Genomic DNA, 20427 nt, shown 5'->3' on the forward strand with positions numbered 1-20427 from the left:
ATAAGAAGAGCCTGCTGGATCAGGCCAGTGGCCCATCTAGTCCAGCATCCTGTTCTCACAGTGGCCAACCAGGTGCCTGGGGGAAGCCCGCAAGCAGGACCCGAGTGCAAGAACACTCTCCCCTCCTGAGGCTTCCGGCAACTGGTTTTCAGAAGCATGCTGCCTCTGACTAGGGTGGCACAGCACAGCCATCATGGCTAGTACCATTGATAGCCCTGTCCTCCATGAATTTGTCTAATCTTCTTTTAAAGCCATCCAAGCTGGTGGCCATTACTGCATCTTGTGGGAGCAAATTCCATAGTTTAACTATGCGCTGAGTAAAGAAGTACTTCCTTTTGTCTGTCCTGAATCTTCCAACATTCAGCTTCTTTGAATGTCCACGAGTTCTAGTATTATGAGAGAGGGAGAAGAACTTTTCTCTATCCACTTTCTCAATGCCATGCATAATTTTATACACTTCTATCATGTCTCCTCTGACCCGCCTTTTCTCTAAACTAAAAAGCCCCAAATGCTGCAACCTTTCCTCGTAAGGGAGTCGCTCCATCCCCTTGATCATTCTGGTTGCCCTCTTCTGAACCTTTTCCAACTCTATAATATCCTTTTTGAGATGAGGCGACCAGAACTGTACACAGTATTCCAAATGCGGCCGCACCATAGATTTATACAATGGCATTATGATATCGGCTGTTTTATTTTCAATACCTTTCCTAATTATCGCTAGCATGGAATTTGCCTTTTTCACAGCTGCCGCACTCTGGGTGTACATTTTCATCGTGCTGTCCACTACAACCCCGAGGTCTCTCTCCTGGTCGGTCACCGCCAGTTCAGACCCCATGAGCGTATATGTGAAATGAAGATTTTTTGCTCCAATATGCATAATTTTACACTTGTTTATATTGAATTGCATTTGCCATTTTTCCGCCCATTCACTCAGTTTGGAGAGGTCTTTTTGGAGCTCTTCGCAATCCCTTTTTGTTTTAACAACCCTGAACAATTTAGTGTCGTCAGCAAACTTGACCACCTCACTGCTCACTCCTAATTCTAGGTCATTAATGAACAAGTTGAAAAGTACAGGTCCCAATACCGATCTTTGAGGGACTCCACTGTCTACAGCCCTCCATTGGGAGAACTGTCCGTTTATTCCTACTCTCTGCTTTCTGCTTCTTAACCAATTCCTTATCCACAAGAGGACCTCTCCTCTTATTCCATGACTGCTAAGCTTCCTCAGAAGCCTTTGGTGAGGTACCTTGTCAAACGCTTTTTGAAAGTCTAAGTACACTATGTCCACTGGATCACCTCTATCTATATGCTTGTTGACACTCTCAAAGAATTCTAATAGGTTACTGAGACAGGACTTTCCCTTGCAGAAGCCATGCTGGCTCTGCTTCAGCAAGGCTTGTTCTTCTATGTGCTTAGTTAATCTAGCTTTAATCATAATTTCTACCAGTTTTCCAGGGACAGAAGTTAAGCTAACTGGCCTGTAATTTCCGGGATCCCCTCTGGATCCCTTTTTGAAGATTGGCATTACATTTGCCACTTTCCAGTCCTCAGGCACAGAGGAGGACCCGAGGGACAAGTTACATATTTTAGTTAGCAGATCAGCAATTTCACATTTGAGTTCTTTGAGAACCCTCGGGTGGATGCCATCCGGGCCTGGTGATTTTTTTTTTTTCCCAATAATTTTTATTCAAATTTTCATAAAACATAGAAAACAAAATCATAAAACATTCAAAGACAAAAAACAAAACAAAACAAAAATGATTAAACAAAATAAAATAAAATAAAATAAAATGTTGACTTCCCATTTGTCACATATCAAATCATAGGTCTACAATATATAACAATCCTGTCTCTTAAATCATATTATAAAATCACTTTCCTCCAGTAGTTATCTTAATTAATCATCAAATCTCATAAACATTACTTTATTCTTTCCACAAAAAGTCAAAGAGAGGTTTCAATTCTTTAAGAAATATATCTATCAATTTTTCTCCAAATAAACATGTCAATTAATCCATCTCGTTAATAATTATAATAATCTTATTGTCATAACCATAGTCCAAATAAACATTTCGATTAATCCATCTCATCAGAATCTGTTAGGTCCAATAATTTCAATAGCCATTATTCCATTATCCCTATTAGTTCCATCTTCCATCTTCAATAGTCCTGTTAAGTCCAGTAATTTCAGTGTCCAATCTTCCATTATCAGTATTCCATAATAATCTTGCTGTTGTAGCCATAGTCATATAATAAGAGTCTGATGGGAATTTCCTCTATCCCAAATATTTTCTTGCCATCCATTCTGAATAAGTTGCTGAAATACTGTTGTAAAGTCATATCTGTGTTCTTCTTTTTTACAAAATGCACTGGCTCATCTCTTAAGAGTTTTTCCATTGTCACATGGCTGCAGTTAATTCCATAGATTTTCTCTATATCAAGCTCCATCACATCATTCCAGTCCAGAAGATTATCCAAGCCATTGATAACTTTATCTCTAATATCTTCATTAATTTCTTCAGAGATAACGTTAAATTCCAAACAGTAGATTTTATTTCTAAAATCCATAAACTCCAGATCTTTTTCCAATTCCACATTTGTTCCAATCTCCAGGGCTTGTATCTTCCCTTTATTTTTTCTTTTCTCATCTCTGATCTCATTCTCCTCTCTCACAGGGTCCCCTATTTCTTTAAGCTCCTGCGTCATTTTGCTCAGTTCAATTTTCAGCTCCTTACTACCCTGTCGCAGGGTTTGTTTCGTTATCTCAATCTCATCCATTATTTTCTGAAACATAATTACTTCCAGATTCTCAGCCACTTTCTTGATTGCCATTTTTAAAACCACGAAAACAAAGCAAAACAAAAATAAAGAAGAACCACTTCTTATTTCAGCAACAATTGGGTTAATATTCCAGGCTTGATGACATCACAGTATAAACAGAGCAACCTGCCTTATCTCTCTTGTGCAAGAATGCAAAACAAATTTAGTTCCCAGCATCAAAACAGTTAGTGGCGTCGTGAAGAAGCAGATTCGTCAAAATAAAATCGACCAAAAAGAGAATAGTCCCAGACAATATAATATTCCTCGGAATAGAAATCAGGAATAGAAATCCCTCTTCTGTTTATTATCTTTAGAATGCACTTCCAGGACAGCTTTTTGCGACAGAAACAGAGATAAGCTGTTAATTTCGTGAATAACAGAGAAGAGCTATATCTCACCCAGAAGTTGTCCAAAGCCGATCAATCTGACAAATCTCCTTTTGCTGCAACAATTTAAACCAAGTAAAAAAAATAATAGAAAGAAGGGTGCTTGCCTGTTAGTCCGTTCTCTCTTTGAAGAAAAGATAAACGTATCGCTTAAGCAGATAGAGCTTGTTAGAAAGTCCGTCCGGCATTGTTGGCTGGACCTTATCTCATAAATTAATGAAATCCAGTTCTCCCAACAAAAACAGGCTTTGAGGTTGATCTCTACGTTTCTCCCTGCCCGGGAGAAATTTCATCAGTCAAAAAAAAAAATGTTCTGACTGATTTATATCTGAATAAGCTTCTTTTGAGGCGGGAGCCCGTCCCAAAAGCAGGCACAAGCGAAGTCACCCTTCCCGGAAGTCTCCATCCGGGCCTGGTGATTTGTCAGTTTTTATATTGTCCATTAAGCTTAGAACTTCCTCTCTCGTTACCACTATTTGTCTCAGTTCCTCAGAATCCCTTCCTGCAAATGTTAGTTCAGGTTCAGGGATCTGCCCTATATCTTCCACTGTGAAGACAGATGCAAAGAATTCATTTAGCTTCTCTGCAATCTCCTTATCGTTCTTTAGTACTCCTTTGACTCCCTTATCATCCAAGGGTCCAATTGTCTCCCTAGATGGTCTCCTGCTTTGAATGTATTTACAGAATTTTTTGTTGTTGGTTTTTATGTTCTTAGCAATGTGCTCCTCAAATTCTTTTTTAGCATCCCTTATTGTCTTCTTGCATTTCTTTTGCCAGAGTTTGTGTTCTTTTTTATTTTCTTCATTCGGACAAGACTTCCATTTTCTGAAGGAAGACTTTTTGCCTCTAAGAGCTTCCTTGACTTTGCTCGTTAACCATGCTGGCATCTTCTTGGGCCTGGCGGTACCTTTTCTGATCTGTGGTATGCACTCCAGTTGAGCTTCTAATATAGTGTTTTTAAATAACTTCCAAGCATTTTCGAGTGATGTGACCCTCTGGACTTTGTTTTTCAGCTTTCTTTTTACCAATCCCCTCATTTTTGTGAAGTTTCCTCTTCTGAAGTCAAATGTGACCATGTTGGATTTTCTTGGCAATTGGCCAGTTACATGTATGTTTAATTTAATAGCACTGTGGTCACTGCTCCCAATCGGTTCAACAACACTTACATCTCGCACCAGGTCCCGGTCCCCACTGAGGATTAAGTCCAGGGTTGCCGTCCCTCTGGTCGGTTCCATGACCAACTGGTCTAGGGAATAGTCATTTAGAATATCTAGAAACTTTGCTTCTTTGTCATGACTGGAACACATATGCAGCCAGTCTATGTCCGGGTAGTTGAAGTCACCCATTACTACCACATTTCCTAGTTTGGATGCTTCCTCAATTTCATATCTCATCTCAAGGTCTCCCTGAGCATTTTGATCAGGGGGACGATAGATCGTTCCCAGTATTAAGTCCCTCCTGGGGCACGGTATCACCACCCACAACGATTCTGTGGAGGAGTCTGCCTCTTTTGGGGTTTCGAGCTTGCTAGATTCAATGCCTTCTTTCACGTATAGAGCGACTCCGCCACCAATACGTCCTTCCCTGTCCTTCCGATATAGTTTATATCCAGGGATAACCGTATCCCACTGGTTTTCTCCATTCCACCAGGTCTCCGTTATGCTCACTATATCAATGCTCTCCTCTAAGACCAAGCACTCCAGTTCTCCCATCTTGGTTCGGAGGCTCCTAGCATTAGCGTACAGGCACTTGTAAGCAGTGTCTCTCTTCAAGTGTCTTTGGCACTTGTGGTTAGGCCTGTGGTAATTTTGCTCTTCTGAATTTAGATCCTGTGCCCCTGCTCTCACAATGCCTACTTCTAGGCCTACCCCTTTTAACATTTCATCATTTCTTTAGTTTTTATCCCAGGGGGGAGGTTTATTCCGAACCGGACCTTTCTCAGCTCCTGTCGGGTTTCCCCCCTCAGTCAGTTTAAAAGCTGCTCTGCTACCTTTTTAATTTTAAGTGCCAGCAGTCTGGTTCCATTCTGGTTCAAGTGGAGACCATCCCTTTTGTACAGGCCCGGCTTGTCCCAAAATGTTCCCCAGTGCCTAACAAATCCGAACCCTTCCACCCGACACCATCGTCTCATCCACGCATTGAGACTGCGAAGCTGGGCCTGTCTGGCTGGTCCTGCGCGTGGAACCAGTAGCATTTCAAGAGAAAGCCACCTTGGAGGTCCTGGCTTTCAGCATCCTACCTAGCAACCTAAATTTTGCTTCCAGGACCTCACGGCTGCATTTCCCCATGTCGTTACAATACATTATCGTATTATCCCACGCTGGCCCCAGAAGAGTACCCTCACCCCAAACTGATGAGCACACACATCACCTTTCTGCATATGGTAGCCTGGATATGGGCAAGGCACTTGAAACCTGCTTTGATGCATAATTGCTCTTGCCACTACTAAGGTCAAATGCCTATAAAGCAAAGCTCCATATCCACAAAGGTTTCCAGTTCAGCTTGGCAGGGCAGGGCAGGGCAGGGTGCACTTCAATGTGTGCATACACTCAGCAACCCTCATCTGGTCTGGGTGGTGAAGCTCCAACAAATAATGTTTTCTTCCCCTGCATGCAACAGCTTCCTCCACTCATTTCAAACGAACTCGTAGATCTACATGTGCATTCTTAACCAAAGATTTGCTCCAATCACTGAAATGAAGAGAGGAGTGCTTACATGGCGCTTTGGAAGAGAAGGAACATTTACTTTGTCACAGAGAAGCACCTGCACATGCAGGTCTCTCTGTGTGCTGACGTGTGAGATTTACAACCCCTACATTGAGCATGGCCCTTGCATTTGAAATGTTCATCTAAGAATCCTATCAACAGAGCTTAACGACAGAAGGCCCCAAGTTCTACAGAATATCCTTTTTTTCTCTTTTAACATATTTAATCAAAGCAATGGGCTGTGTAAATGAAATCAGCTGCTATATACTAGGAACTGCTTTCTATTTCTGCTTGGACATAATAAAGGCATTTTATGCACCTAACTTATTACTTTGGATCCATTAATTTCCAGCAGGGGGGGCCTACATTGTCATAATTAAAATAGCACTGTCACTCTCTGATTCATTACTTTCAAAATCAACACACATTACTTTTTTTTCCAGTAGGGACAATTGCATTAAGCGGAGTGGATGCTACAAAAGAAAAAAAAAATTAGTCCATTGAGAGAAAATCTGGCTGCTAAAGACAGATTTAAAGAGGACACTCTCTCATTAGATATTCAGCAGCTGGCTTGGCATTGCATCTGTGACCACTAACATACTTTCACTTGAAGCACTTTTGGTGGTTCCCCACACTTCTGAGGTTTAGTTGGCTGCCACCAGGGACTGAGCCTTCAGCGTGATATGCCCCTCCTCTGTGGAACTCCCAACCAATAGAGGTTTGGCAGGAACCATACCTCTGTTCTTTCAGCTGTCTCTTGAAAACAAAACTTTTTAAACAGGCCTTTGTAACATGAATTTCTCTCTCACCAGCACAGTATTTCATTATTGCTTTTAATGATGCTTTTACTAATTTTAAAATTTTATTGTGTTTTTTTAAGTTGCTTTGATGTACTTCTATGAAAAGGGCAGCTTATAAATACTTTAATAAATAAGTATGCAACACAGCAGGGGGCAGGGAATTTTTTTATTACTTCAGACACGTTTCTTCAGGTTTGACTTTTGTCTTCAATTGAGACAGCGCAAAAATCCTCACGGTATCTATGGGTGGTATTCTTTTTTTAAACTGTTTTTAACCTTTTTTTAAAAAAAGATGTCTTGAAAGCTTTTTAAAAAAAATGTTTTAAAGACGTTTTGTTTTAATGTATTTTGAAGTCTGTTCTTATGATCTGTTTTTGGTGCTTTTGTTTGCCGCCCTGGGCTCCTGCTGGAGAAGGGTGGGATATAAATCAAATAATAAATAAATAAATTCAGTCCTAATCCTCCTCACAGTAAACCCATTGACATTAATAGCCCTGACTAACTTAAGTTCCTAAATTTCAATAGGTTTACCTCTGAGTAGGACTTAATTGGATACAACCTGATGCCTTCACCTCTCCTCAGTGTCTTCACATTTAGATTTTTAACACTGATTGAATTATTCCATTATCACCCTTCCAGGGAAGTATCAGCTATTTGCAGCTGAGCTACAACAGAAAGACAGGGACAGGAGAACAATTAAACTGGACTGCTGCAGCCCAAAGAGTTTTTTGCCCAGCCAGTTTGCTGTACCCTACTAGTACAGCACAAAATCCCACCACACTTCAGTGATGCCCTGACATCATTGTACCTGCAATATACAGAACTTATTTTGGTGTTTTAAACTAAATGTATACACCACTTGAATGTAAAGACCTCTAAGCAGTTTACAAAAAAAACCATTCAAATGATCAATAAACAAACATTATCAATAAAAGTTAAAAACAAGTTATTTAAAACACATCTAAAACAATTAAAACTAAAAAGATTAAAACAGTTCCAACATCTGTGTGTCTGGAAAGGCTTGCCTACACTGAGCACCAGGCAGAAATACAGCAAAGACACCTGCCTATGTGGCCTAAAGGCAGTGGTTAGGAAGACTGAAATGGACGCTGCCCAGAACACAGAGACAATTTTAGCCCAGGGGTGGGGGGCCCGCAGCCCTTCCTGCCACAAGGCAATATTAATTGAATATGGTTTTGTGCTAGAATAGAAGCACTACTTCAAGCATTTGATTGAAAGACCTCACGTTTACTTACATTATTAGATTACTATTGCATGAAGTTTCATTTCAGGTGTTAAGGCTGCTGCTGATGAAAAAACTTCACCTATTCCACGTACATAATTTATTTGAAAATGGAAATGGACTGCCTTCAAGTCGATTCTGACTTACGGCAACCCTATGAATAGGGTTTTCATGGTAAGCAGTGTTTAGACCATGATTAATACCAAGATAAGAGCATTAGTGATCATCATGCATTCCTCTCCCCCTGTAGCAGGCAAACATCACTCCTCTTAACTGAATCATGTTTCTTTTTTATTAAGCTTCCAAGCTCTTTGCTCCACCTTCACTCCTTACTTCTGTCTCCTTGTTATGAGTAGTAATATTCTGGTTTGGGGAGATTAGGCTGTTAAACAATTACATGTAGCAGATCTTGCACCACAGTATTATCAGAAAGCCTTTAGCGCATATAGTTTCCCTGAAAAGGAAACATGGAATTAAACGAGAATATTTAAACTAATCATGCTTCAGTTTAGCATTTGGGGAGTTCAACTTTAATTAAAGTAGGATGTATTTTTATGGAAAGGCATTCCACTATTGCAGACTGCTGTGAATTAACAAGCCCGAACTTAGAAAGATGAGAGAAATTCCCATTTTGAGACATTTTCACACCATGACTCAAAGGGAGGGGGAGAAACTTTTCAATCATGAAAGCCAACAAAATGAAAGGACTCAAAACAGGAGTAAGGCTGCAATCCTATGCATTTACCTAAAAGCAAGTTCAACTGAACACAGTGGGACTTGCTTTAAAAAATAAAGTGCAGGAAGCAGAAAACAGATCAAGAATACAACAGAAGAACCTTAATTCTCGTATTCTTTAAAGCTTTTATTCAAACATGATTACAAAATGTTCAGGGATAAAGTCACTGCTTGCAGCCAACATGGCCCATCTCACTGACAGAAAAAAGAAAAAATTTGTAACGTTTTCCTAAGAGACATTCAGACACAATGTGCATATGCCTTTCTTTGAACCCAATGTCCAACAGAAGTTTTAACTGTCAAAAGTATTTTAAAGAAGCATTTCACTGGCCGAAACTGCAATACCTGGTGTACTCATTTTGTTATATTATTTTATGAAGGAACCATAATCTCTATTTCCATCCCATCTTCTTGTAGAAAAAAAATTCTCATGTTTTCAAGCTATATAAAAAGGAACACTCCCCAATCCATGCAGTTAAATGTGACAGGGTAGGGCCAACCCACCCACCCAATTCTATCTACTTGGAACCCGTAGATAGCAAAGCAATCAATCCAGACGAAGCGCTGATGGAAAGGATGTAGTTTCTGAAAAAAGCACGTCAAGGATGAAAGCCAAGACACCAAGAAGGTAAGTATATCTGCCAACGCTCACTACAACTACAGCAACAGCTGCACAAACTGGATGTCTTATAGAGGGATCTACAAGGGATAGCTCCAAAATTAAACCCAAGCTTACAGGAGCTTGCAATCAAGGATCTGGCTAGCAATAGCTTTTGGGAAGTGAGGCGAGACACATGACATCCACCCATCACCGTATCTCCCAGCCCTCCAGTAGAACAAGTTGTTGCCCCAATTTTTAGTACAACCCTATGCAACGGCTTAAGCAACATGGCATTGTAGCTGAAAAGCACTCCTGCCCTGTGCCAGGAAACCCATGAACTGGTTAGTGAAATCATCAACCAAGAAAGCCATGTCTGGGGTAAGGACTGTGCAGCCATACCCCACACTGAGCAAAGCCACGTAAGACCCACACATAGTTCATCTGTACCGTGCAGGAGCTTGGCATAAGGAACAGGACTTCTAAAGGCTGCTGCTGTCCCTATGTAAGGAGAAACACTGACCCCTTAAGGCAGCTCTAGAACTGTTGTTTAGGATGTCGCAAGAGCTTATCCAAGCCTGGCTAAGCACAGGCTCATTTATGTCTGTGGGTTACTGGTGGGCTGTGCAAAGGTAAGAAATATTCCCAGAAAGTTGCATATCCTAGAACATTTTTTAGAATGTCTGGGGCAGTGGGGGTAATGGTAATCCTAAGGAAGACTGGGAACTTTAGAGACAGAAACTTGAATGTCCCAGGTTGCAGTAAAATGCAACGTGGCTGGCCACTGTAATTGGTTACTAGCAAAGTAGTATCACAACACTGTCCATACATTCTGTTCTATTAGTGGTAGATCGAACTTTGCTTCGCTTTTGCCTTGCACCATAGGGTGCATCTTAGTGGTCAGGAGCCATTTGCTCTGCAGTTGCTGTGGCATGTCCAAACTAGTTTGCTCCTGCTCTAACTGTATCCATGATGTCTCTAGCTCATATGAGTTATGGGCTCTGCAACTCTAACCCTTAGGAGTACGGAAATTGCAAGAGGCTTATGCAATCCATCCATCCTGAAGTACTTGAAATTTTGGGAGCAAAGGATACACGGTGGGATTGAAGTTCTTCAGCATAAAAAAGGAGGCAATGATGACCAAGACCAGGAAGAGTGTATTATTGTAGAAGATAGAGAATGTTGTTGCTTCATAATCTGCCACTTCGTTCTTCTTCCACAAAATTCTGCAGAGGCAAAAGCAGCATTTCAAACAAATTATATACACTTTTCCATTGACAAATTGGTGAGACTCTCAATTTCAGTTTTTTTAAAAAAGAGTATTTTATTTAATAAAGGCCATACAATACCACCAAAAAATCTCAAAACAGTTATTTCAAAACATTATTAAAGCCAAGATGACCAACCCTAATCTAGCATAATATAAGCATTATCAAAGTCAGGGGAAAATTGGAAAGTTCTGCAACTCAAATTACAACCGTGGCAAAGAGGTGGGTCTTTAAGGACTGTGTGAAACTGTAAGACAGGAGTGGAGGATCTTTAGGCCTGGGAGCCAAACGTGCCTCTCCCACTCTCTCTATCTTGGCACTGGAACCCGACCCAGCCCGTATTTCTCCCCAGCCCTATTCTGCAGTATCCTCGAATGCATTTGTCTTACTGAAATGTATCCTTGAACTGTGCTCTTCCATGCCTTAATGGAAGATGGGGATGTACAGAAACTGCTGACTTTTGTGTGGCAGGAACGTAGGCTACCGTACAAAGGTTAGAGTTTCACTTGTTGCTCCACCCACTTTTGCTCCACCCATGCCCACCACTGGCATGTGGGCCCCAGACTGTTGAGGGAATGTGGCTCTCAGGCTGAAAAAGATTCCCCAACCCTGCCTTAAGGAATGGGGTTTCTCTGATGTCCCATGAAATCACATTCCACAATTGTGGGCCACTGCTGAGAATGCCCTGGTTTCAAGTGCATTAAGTCCATCCCTCCCATCAAAGTGTAAAACACATGCACTAGGTTTTCTGTGCAAATCAACCCCATCCTATGTAAGCCTGGTTTTGATCTAAAAATGCAAGAACAACATTGCAAAAAAGCCTCCAGATCACTCAGCTGCCACCTGTGTGTATAAAACAGGCAAGCTTTCACATTATATTTTTGCTGTCTCCTTAAGGTTAGCAGCAAAGATAATTTCCCAGGGCAAACTCTTAAAGAAAATGTTGTTTCTAGTTGTTACATCCACAGTCATATTTCAAAGAAACCCACATAACTCAATCTTAATAAAGCAAAATTAAGTCTCCTGCTGTGAAGTCTTGCCACCCTGGGGTCCTTCTGGAAGGAAGGGCACGATATAAGTTTAAATGATGATGAAATGGTAACATAATGAAGAATTAGAAGCTTAGGTCTGAGAGTTAAAGACCAGTCCCAAGAGTCATTGGCTATTGCCAAGCATTCAATCCAGCACCACTGAAAAACCTTTTAAAATAAACGCTTTTAAAAGAGTTTCTAATGCACCAAGTTGTTGTTACGTTGCTATTATTTTTAAATTTATATCCCACCCTTCCTCCCAGAAGGAGCTCAAGGCAGAAAACAGGCGATAAAACATTAAAAACATCTATAAAACATCTTTTAAAAAATCACAAAAAACAATTCCAACATAGACACAGACTGGAATAAGGTCTCTACTTAAAAGGCTTGTTGAAAGAGGCGCTGAAAAGATAACAGAGACAATGCCTGTCTAATATTTAAGGAGAATGAATTCCAAAGGGTAGGTGCCACAACACAACATCTGTTCCTATGTTGTGTGAACAGACCTCCTGATGAGATGGTATCTGCAAGAAGCCCTCACCTACAGAGCACAGTGACTGACTGGATATACAAGGAGTAAAACAATCTTACATAAAATGGCAATGAACTGCAAGTATAAAACACACCAGGCTCCTTTTAAAAACATGGATTGGTGACATCTGAAACACTACTGGCGCAAACCAGCAAGTTGCAGGTCCCAGATCCAGAGACAACTAGGCATAAAATGACAAGAATCAACAATGCCACAGGAAAAAAAACCCCTTTATGAATAAAGAGATGCAATTCAGGTAAAGACAAACAATGATACTGATACATTTGACAGTAAAGGGGCATTACCTCTCATCTTTCTCCTTACGTGACATCTTCCTATTGTCTGCTTCTGAGAGCTTGCGAGTTACTTCTTTGGACACGGCATCTTCCCTCTTCTGGGCTACTCTGAAAAGGAAAACATTTACACTCCAGATTATTAGGAAGACATCAGAATGCATTCAAGGTTACTAGCAGTTTCACAAAATGCCACACACACACCCCACTACAGAAGTGCCATTAGGTATGAACTGCAGTGTGGTGCCAATAATGCACAAGGCCTGTGAGCCCAATCTCAACAGTTCCAGTCAGAGGACAGCATCTAAAGTTAGTCCTACTAAGAGTAGACCCATTAAAATTAACAGCCATGACTAACTCCAAGAATAACTTGGTTGGCTACAACACAAGACTTCAGAGGCTCAGAGAAGCAAACAGCATCTTCCAGCTGCTAGGGGACAATGGTTGAGACCATCCAACTAGTACAGGGGAAGGGAGCCTCCAGCCTGTGGGCCAATCTCAGCCCATCAGGGGATCCAAAGTTGGCCCACAAGGCCACTGTCCCTAAACCTTGTCTAGCTGTCCATCAGCTGAATTGACTGGGTGACATCAACTTACAGGCAGGATTCAATTCTGCTGGAGTCTGCTTCACCAACTAATTTCTTGCAGGGAACACACTGGCAAAGCAGAACCCTGCAGTGAGCAGGACTGAACCCTCTGCTCATCAGCTAATGAGCCCAGGGTTCAATCCTGCTCAGTTTAGCTGTGCACACCTGTTCCCCTTATGGGAACAGGCACATGCAGCCAAAGCACAGTGCAGGCCTGTTTGCAAACCCTTTTGCAAACAGCCCGGCACTGCTCTTTGAACCTCTGGAGTTCAAAGTGTAGCGGCATCTGATGCAGCCTTGTCCACCTGTCATTTGGCCTTCCAGGGGAGAGGAGATAAGGATCTGGCCCGCCAGCCAGAAAAGGTCCCTGACCTCTGAACTTATAGCAGAATGTATCAATAATACTTAGCAGTACTTACAAGATAGTCTTTTAAAAATATTTTGGTCCCCAATTAAAGGTAACGTAAACCTAGGATGTTACCTTCAATGGCTATTGCCTACTTCTGGAACTGTCTTGCTTCAGAGAACTTCCCAAAGACTATCTTCCAAAAATACAACAAGGCTGACTTGAAATAATTTTTGGGAACCAGGGCGATGTAATCTAGGGGATACCACAAGGTATTTGGTAGATCCCATACATTTCCCTCATTCATATGATTACCTGCCCTAAAGACTAGAAATATGGAAACAAACTCTCCAAGCGCTTACTTGTGTTTAAGAACAAACTTTACGTTCTTGTAGGCAAAAGCAACCAGATATGTACTGACAAGGGTCATAACGCTGTAGAGGACGGCAGACTGAATGAGATCCATGTGCCATATCCGCCAGTATAGCCCTAAGGAAAGATTGTTAAAGCAGTTAAAAATTTTAAAGCCTCCACCGTAAGTGGCACGCAAGTCAAACATCACATCCTCAACACGTTAATGGATAAATTGGTCACAGAGGTCATCAACTTGATATGTCGTCTTACTGATAAACATTCCCTATTTGGAAGGGCCATAGCTCAGCAGTAAAGCATCTGCCTTGCAAGCAGATCCTCCCTAGTTTAATGTCTGGCATGTCCAGGTAAGACAGTATGAAAACCTGGCAAACCACTGCTAGTTACTATAGACAATATTGAGTTAGATGGATCAATGGGTCCAATTCAGTATAAAGTAGCTTTTTGTGTTGATTAGCTAAACTATACATCTCCAGTTTGTGTACTCCTTTGGCTAATCGGCCTTTTTCATTCTGTATTCTAGCATGTATGTGTTCCTTTGCCTCAACGACATTAAGAAAAATAACAAAGGAATAAAGGAAAAGGAACATCTGAAGTTGAAAGAGATTAATCATATTACGACAAACCGAACAACTAACAATACCACATTTACAGCAGGATATTCTACAAATCTGTTCTGCAAATTAGCTCCCATGGTGAAAATTTACTCTCTGTGGATGCAACTCCTGTATGGAATGTGCAAACTGCCTTATCCACAGATTCAGCCACAGCAAACCCAAATCATTATTAGTCACAGCGGGTGAAAAAAGCACCACTGTGATTTTAGAAACAACTGTTGAATTACTGCTGCTGTACTCCCCAGATGACTTGGTTCACACATTATATATTTTACACAATCACTGGACATCCATACAACTATGAATGGCTTCAGAAGCATTGTGTGAAGCTGATTTTGAGCATTTTTTAAACTACACTTTTAACAACAGACAGCTAACATGGTAAAGCCCAACAAAGGTGTAGCAATGCCACCTAGTGGGCTATTAGATTATTCTTACCCATTTTTAACCTGTTTTGGTCTAGGAACTTGATCTAATTTTGTACAGTTGTTTCACACCAGCTCATTGTCCCCTTTATCCAACTAGGGAAATTGGGCAGCTGTAGTGAATGCACCAGGGGAACAGGAGACCTGGCCTCCTCTCTGAGATATTGTACTGCCCTACAAATTGGTCAAAATGCGAACACCATTTGGGTTGGTGTCTCACAGTCCAATCCACTTGCTGTGTAGCTTAGAAGAATTTGGTAACATGTGCCTCTGAGCATATGGCGAGTGGTGGCAACACCTACCATCTCCAAAGATGGAGAATTATATTTTTGTATGTTTGCTGGTGTTCTTCTTACTTTGCTTCTTTCCTGTGTTACTAATGTTTCTACAGAGAAGCTAATCTACAAAATTCTATTTCCCTCATTATTCATCCTAGAAATCTCTCTGAAGTTTATTTTTATTATTTTCAAAGCCTTTTTATTGGTCAATGTCATATGATGGTGAAGACTGCGTTTTGTGTTTCAAACTGGAGGTTGTTCTATTTCTATTTTAGGTGCATTATCAGTTGAATCTGAAACTGCAGTTTGATATAAAATCAGACTGATTACAGTATGTTACTACTTAAGCAATGAATTTAGAATTCACAGAAATAGGAACAAAAGAAAATGATTTCCTATAGGAAACCACTAAAATTGCAAAATAAATCAGACATATTTAAAGTGACCATCTGAACTATATCAACTGTCTTGATGATGTTGCTTCCTCCCTGCTAAAACAAGATCAGCACAGCACATGTCTTCTTTCTGGTTTTTGGGCTGATTGCAAGTGTTGCCACCACTCACCATATGCTCAGAGGCACATGTTACCAATTCTTCCAAGCTACACAGCAAGTGGACTGGACTGTGAAAGACCAACCCAAATTGTGTTTGCATTTTGACAAATTTGTAGGGCAGTACAATATGCTCCCCTGGTGCATTCACTATAGCTGCCCAATTTCCCTGCTTTTTCAAGTTGGATAGAAATGTCTGTTGGCTATATGTACATTCTTAAACCACAAGGTTTTTTGCCTGTTAGTGAATTTCTCTGCTTTTTAATCCGGGCGGTTAGAAATGGGATCCTGTGCAAATTTGCTGTGAATGGATTGATCATTTGCATGCATATTGACTTCAGTGGGATTTACACCCCTGCAATCATGCTTAGAATAGGTGAAACTGACCACAGGGGATGGGGAGCAGAGGAGGAGGGAGGGGAGGGAGGGCAGAAGGGAGATGGCAGCAGGCAGGAGGGGGAGGGGAGGACAGGTTTGATCATGTGCATGTTTATTGAGTTCAGTGGGATTTACTCCCATGCAATCATGCTTAGGATAGGTAAAACTGACCAGGGGGGAAGGAGGGAGGGCTAGAGTGGGCAGGGGAGGAGGAAGAGGGGAGGGGAGGAGGAAGGGAGGGAACAAGGGGAAAGGCGGTTCTGATCATCTGCATACTTATTGAGTTCAATGGGATTTACTCCTCTGCAATCATGGTTAGGATACGTAAAACTGACCATGGGGGAGGAGGAGGGGGAAGGGGAAGTAGATTGGAGGGGGACAAAGGAAGGGGGAAGGGAGGGCAGGTTTGATCATTTGCAGGCTTATAGAGTTCAATGGTATCTACTCCCGTGCAATCATGCTTAAGATAGGTAAAACTGACCATGGGGAGGAAGAAGGGGAAGGGGAAGAAGGGGAGGGAGAGGAAGGGGCAAGAGGGAGGGGATAGGAGGGAGGAGAAGGGAGGGTTTGATCATTTGCATACTTTTTGAGTTCAATGGGATTTATTTCTGTGCAATCATGTTTGAAAATGGAAATGGACTTCCTTCAATTCGATCCCGACTTATGTTGACTCTATGCATAGGGTTTTCATGGTAAACAGTATTCAGAGGAGGTTTAGCATTGCCTTCCTCTGAGGCTGAGAGGCAGTGACTGGCCCAAGGTCACCCAGTGAGCTTCGTGGCTGTGTGGGGATTCAAACCCTGGTCTCCCAGGTTGTAGTCAAACACTGACCTGGGGGAGGAAAAGGAGGAGATGAGACTGGGTGGGTGGCCACTGGGCAGAGGGGAAGCCCCTTTCCTTTCCACAAGGAAAACACTGTGAACAGTATCATTCCTTTTCAGCCTTTTTCTACAGCAGGCACATGTAGCCTCCCACCCAGATTTAAACCAAAGCCATCCCTGGCCACATCCACACCAGGCCTTTATTTCTCTTTAGACAGTCATGGCTTCTCTCAAAGAATCCTGGGAAGTGTAGTTAGTGAAGGGTGCTGAGAGTTGCTAGAAGACGCCCTTTTCCCCTCACAGACCTTAAATTAGAGTGGCTGACTGTTAAACCACTCTGGCCACTGGAGCTCTGTCAGTGGAACAGGAGTCTCCTCTCAGCACCCTTCACAAACTACACTTCCCAGGATTGTTTGGGGGAAGCCATGACTGTCTCAAGTGAAATCAAAGTCTGGTGTGGGTGTAGCCCCCTGATTAGGCAAGCCCAGCAGCTGGGAGTCTGGCTTTTAGAACACTGACAGTTGGTTTTACTGAGCATGCCCGACATTATCATTGAGTTCCAGTCAAAATTTCTTAAATTAATTAAAACTCAGCCAGGCATTTTTTTTAACTTTTAAACTGCAGAAAATGAAGGTCAGAGTATGGGGCAAGGTCAGTAATAGGATTACAGGTACTCTGTGATCATGGCCTATTTTTAATGAATTTCAACAGATTATGAGAACTCTGACAAAAAAAAGTCCAACAGGTCTGGTTTTTTCCTTCTCTTTTTAGACTCTGAACTCTCAATTCTCTCTGACTGTTTTGTGTCTCGCCATGAAAATTTAGAGGGTTGTTAAGCAAGCATTTCTGAGATCAGGACTATAAGTTTTGTAAGGTTTTGTTTTGAAATGAGCTCTTGGGGAAGCATCAGAATGGCATGGGGGGTATTTTCAATTTAACATTGCGGAATGTGAAAAATCCATGCTGGCTATAGTATACAGCCACTCTCGTGGCTGTATAATAAGCTCAGCTAGCCACCCAGTTCAATCCCTGAGATTTCCAGATAAAATATCTTAGATTGGAGTCTTAAGAAAAGCCTCTGTTAAAACTCCTACTTCTGCCACAGGTTGCCACCATGTTACCCTTAATATGGTGTAGACACCATCCTTGACAAGTGGCTATGCTGGTTCGGGCTGACAGAAATTGTAGTCCACAATGTCTGGCAGACACCACATTGACTACCCTTGATGGACAAATGGTTTGCCTCAATACATAGGAGTTTCATACTTTCCTAGGAAAGCTTATCGGTACAAACATTTTATTTAACAGTATTTACATGCCACCCAGTGACAGTGCTCTCTAGGTGGTTAATAAACAACAAAACGTTAAAGTAGTGCAATAATGAATCTGTTACTGCTTGAATGGGGCAACCTATGAATGGGATACTACAGCCAGCTGGAATGTACACTGCTGGCCTGAATTTTATTCATACAATAATTTTCTGACAAAGAGAAGGCTGGTTTGCTCCCTCCTTCAAATATTTCGATAAAGAAAAAATATCTTCAGTATTTAATCCAACAACCCTGCACTCAACTGGGTAAACTTTCACCATAACATTAAAGCAACTTTAAGATAAAAAATCACGCTTTTAATTTAAGTTGTTGAATTTCTGAAGACAAACACAACTGCCCTTCTCCTATCACACCATCTGGCTTTTGAGTACTAACTCCATGGATTTTCAAGCCTGATACCAAAGGAGGAGAGAAAGAAGGAATGAAGGTAGAAAAGTGCAACAATGAGAACTCTGAAATTAACAGAAGGCCAACAGAAACTGTTTAGGAGGGAGCAGGGAAGGTTATCAGGTTTTTGCTATTGATTTTCTTGCAAAAAAATGTAAATGTACAAGCACTTTGGAATTCCGAATATGCACTGTATGCTTGTTGTTTTTGGGGTTGTTTTTTGGAAAATCATAAATAAAAACTTTAAAAAAGAGAGGAGGCCAGAAGACACTCCAAAGAAGAAGAGGAAATGCTATTTTCTTCATATCCTTATTCGCCCAAAAATCACCCATTACCTCTCCACCCCCGTCACTACTGGAAATGTGTCACCTGTGGAATTCCTGCCTGTCCCACAACTGACAGAGAAGTTCTACGAGGAAAAGGAGAGGGAGACGTGGCAGCACAGATCGCCTTGCCCTGCTCAGCCCAAGCTCCCTCCCTCTCATCCACACTCACAAATAGGGATAGCAGAGACGATGAACGCGTTGCCAAAGAAGAGCGCAGAGGACTTAGCCGACAAGTTGCGGCTAAAATCCTGCAGGAGCAGCTCCTCCTCAGATTGCTGCCGAGCCCCACCGCTACCAGTGCCGCCTTTGGGAGCCATCGCTGCCTTCCTCCTGCCGCCTTTACGGACCGAACTCAAAGAAAGACCAGAAACGACCCTTCGCTGCTACCGTACTCGCCAACAAGCGTACACGCCGCACAAAACCTGGAGGGCGGGACTTCCTTTGACCAACGGCCGTTCTCCTAAGAGTACTTCCGCTGTCACCCTTTTTTTTACGGTTTCCGCCCCCCCTTTTCACTCGACGAAATAATTATTATTTCGATCACGAAGCTGAAAGTTTTTAAATAGTAACAAAAAGCAAGAAAATTCAACATTAATAAAAATAACCGAAAGAAACTCTGTAGCGCAGCCTTTTAAACTTCCGGGTCAGCAGGACTCGTCCGACGTATCCTAGATTTGGGTTTCGGGGCGGGGCTTGTTGATTAAACCTTACTAGCGGTTCAGTCTCTGTTGTTGTTATGTGCCTTCAAGTCGATCACGACCTATGGTGACCCTATGAATCAGCGACCTCCAAGAGCATCTGTCATGAACCACCCTGTTCAGATCTTGTAAGTTCAGGTCTGTGGCTTCCTTTATGGAATCAATCCATCTCTTGTTTGGCCTTCCTCTTTTTCTACTCCCTTCTGTTTTTCCCAGCATTATTGTCTTTTCTAGTGAATCATGTCTTCTCATGATGTGTCCAAAGTATGATAACCTCAGTTTCATCATTTTAGCTTCTAGTGATAGTTCTGGTTTAATTTGTTCTAACACCCAATTATTGGTCTTTTTCGCAGTCCATGGTATCTGCAAAGCTCTCCTGCAACATCTCATTTCAAATGAGCTGATTTTTCTCTTATCTGCTTTTTTCACTGCCCAGCTTTCACATCCATACATAGAGATCAGGAATACCATGGTCTGAATGATCCTGACTTTAGTGTTAGTGATACATCTTTGCATTTGATGACCTTTTCTAGTTCTCTTATAGCTGCCCTCCCCAGTCCTAGCCTTCTTCTGATTTCTTGACTGTTGTCTCCATTTTGGTTAATGACTGTGCTGAGGTATTGATAATCCTTGACAAGTTCAATGTCCTCATTGTCAACTGTAAAGTTACATAAATCTTCTGTTGTCATTACTTTAGTCTTCTTGACGTTCAGCTGTAGTCCTGCTTTTGTGCTTTCCTCTTGAACTTTCGTCAGCATTTGTTTCAAATCATTACTGGTTTCTGCTAGTAGTATGGTATCGTCTGCATATCTTAAATTTTTGATATTTCTCCCTCCAATTTTCACACCTTCATCTTGATCCAATCCCGCATTCCGTATGATATGTTCTGCATATAGATT

At 41.6% G+C, this 20427-nt stretch overlaps 1 protein-coding gene across 1 annotated transcript; it reads right to left on the reverse strand.

Moving 5' to 3' along the window:
- Positions 1-8795: 8795 nt before the first annotated feature.
- Positions 8796-19285, reverse strand: SSR3 (signal sequence receptor subunit 3). Its single transcript, XM_061637122.1, has 5 exons — positions 19000-19285; positions 13707-13833; positions 12424-12522; positions 10382-10513; positions 8796-9274 (listed from the first exon to the last, which is right to left on the reverse strand). Exons 1-5 carry the CDS (start codon positions 19145-19147, stop codon positions 9208-9210), a joined length of 573 nt encoding a protein of 190 aa, XP_061493106.1. The 5' UTR covers positions 19148-19285; the 3' UTR covers positions 8796-9207.
- Between the last annotated feature and the right edge of the window lie 1142 nt (positions 19286-20427).

This window comes from Rhineura floridana, chromosome 7 (assembly GCF_030035675.1).
Source record: "Rhineura floridana isolate rRhiFlo1 chromosome 7, rRhiFlo1.hap2, whole genome shotgun sequence".
In the NCBI taxonomy this organism is placed as follows: Eukaryota; Metazoa; Chordata; class Lepidosauria; order Squamata; family Rhineuridae; genus Rhineura; species Rhineura floridana.

Bases quoted from the DNA above. Each gene is read 5' to 3' on its own strand.
- SSR3 (XM_061637122.1), bottom strand. From the start codon at position 19,147: ATGGCTCCCAAAGGCGGCACTGGTAGCGGTGGGGCTCGGCAGCAATCT. The intron at 12,523-13,706 runs GTAAGCGCTTGG...TTTCCTTTTCAG, and splicing joins AAGTTTGTTCTTAAACACAA to AGTAGCCCAGAAGAGGGAAG. The intron at 9,275-10,381 runs GTATCCTTTGCT...TGCTTTTTTCAG, and splicing joins AAGAACTTCAATCCCACCGT to AAACTACATCCTTTCCATCA.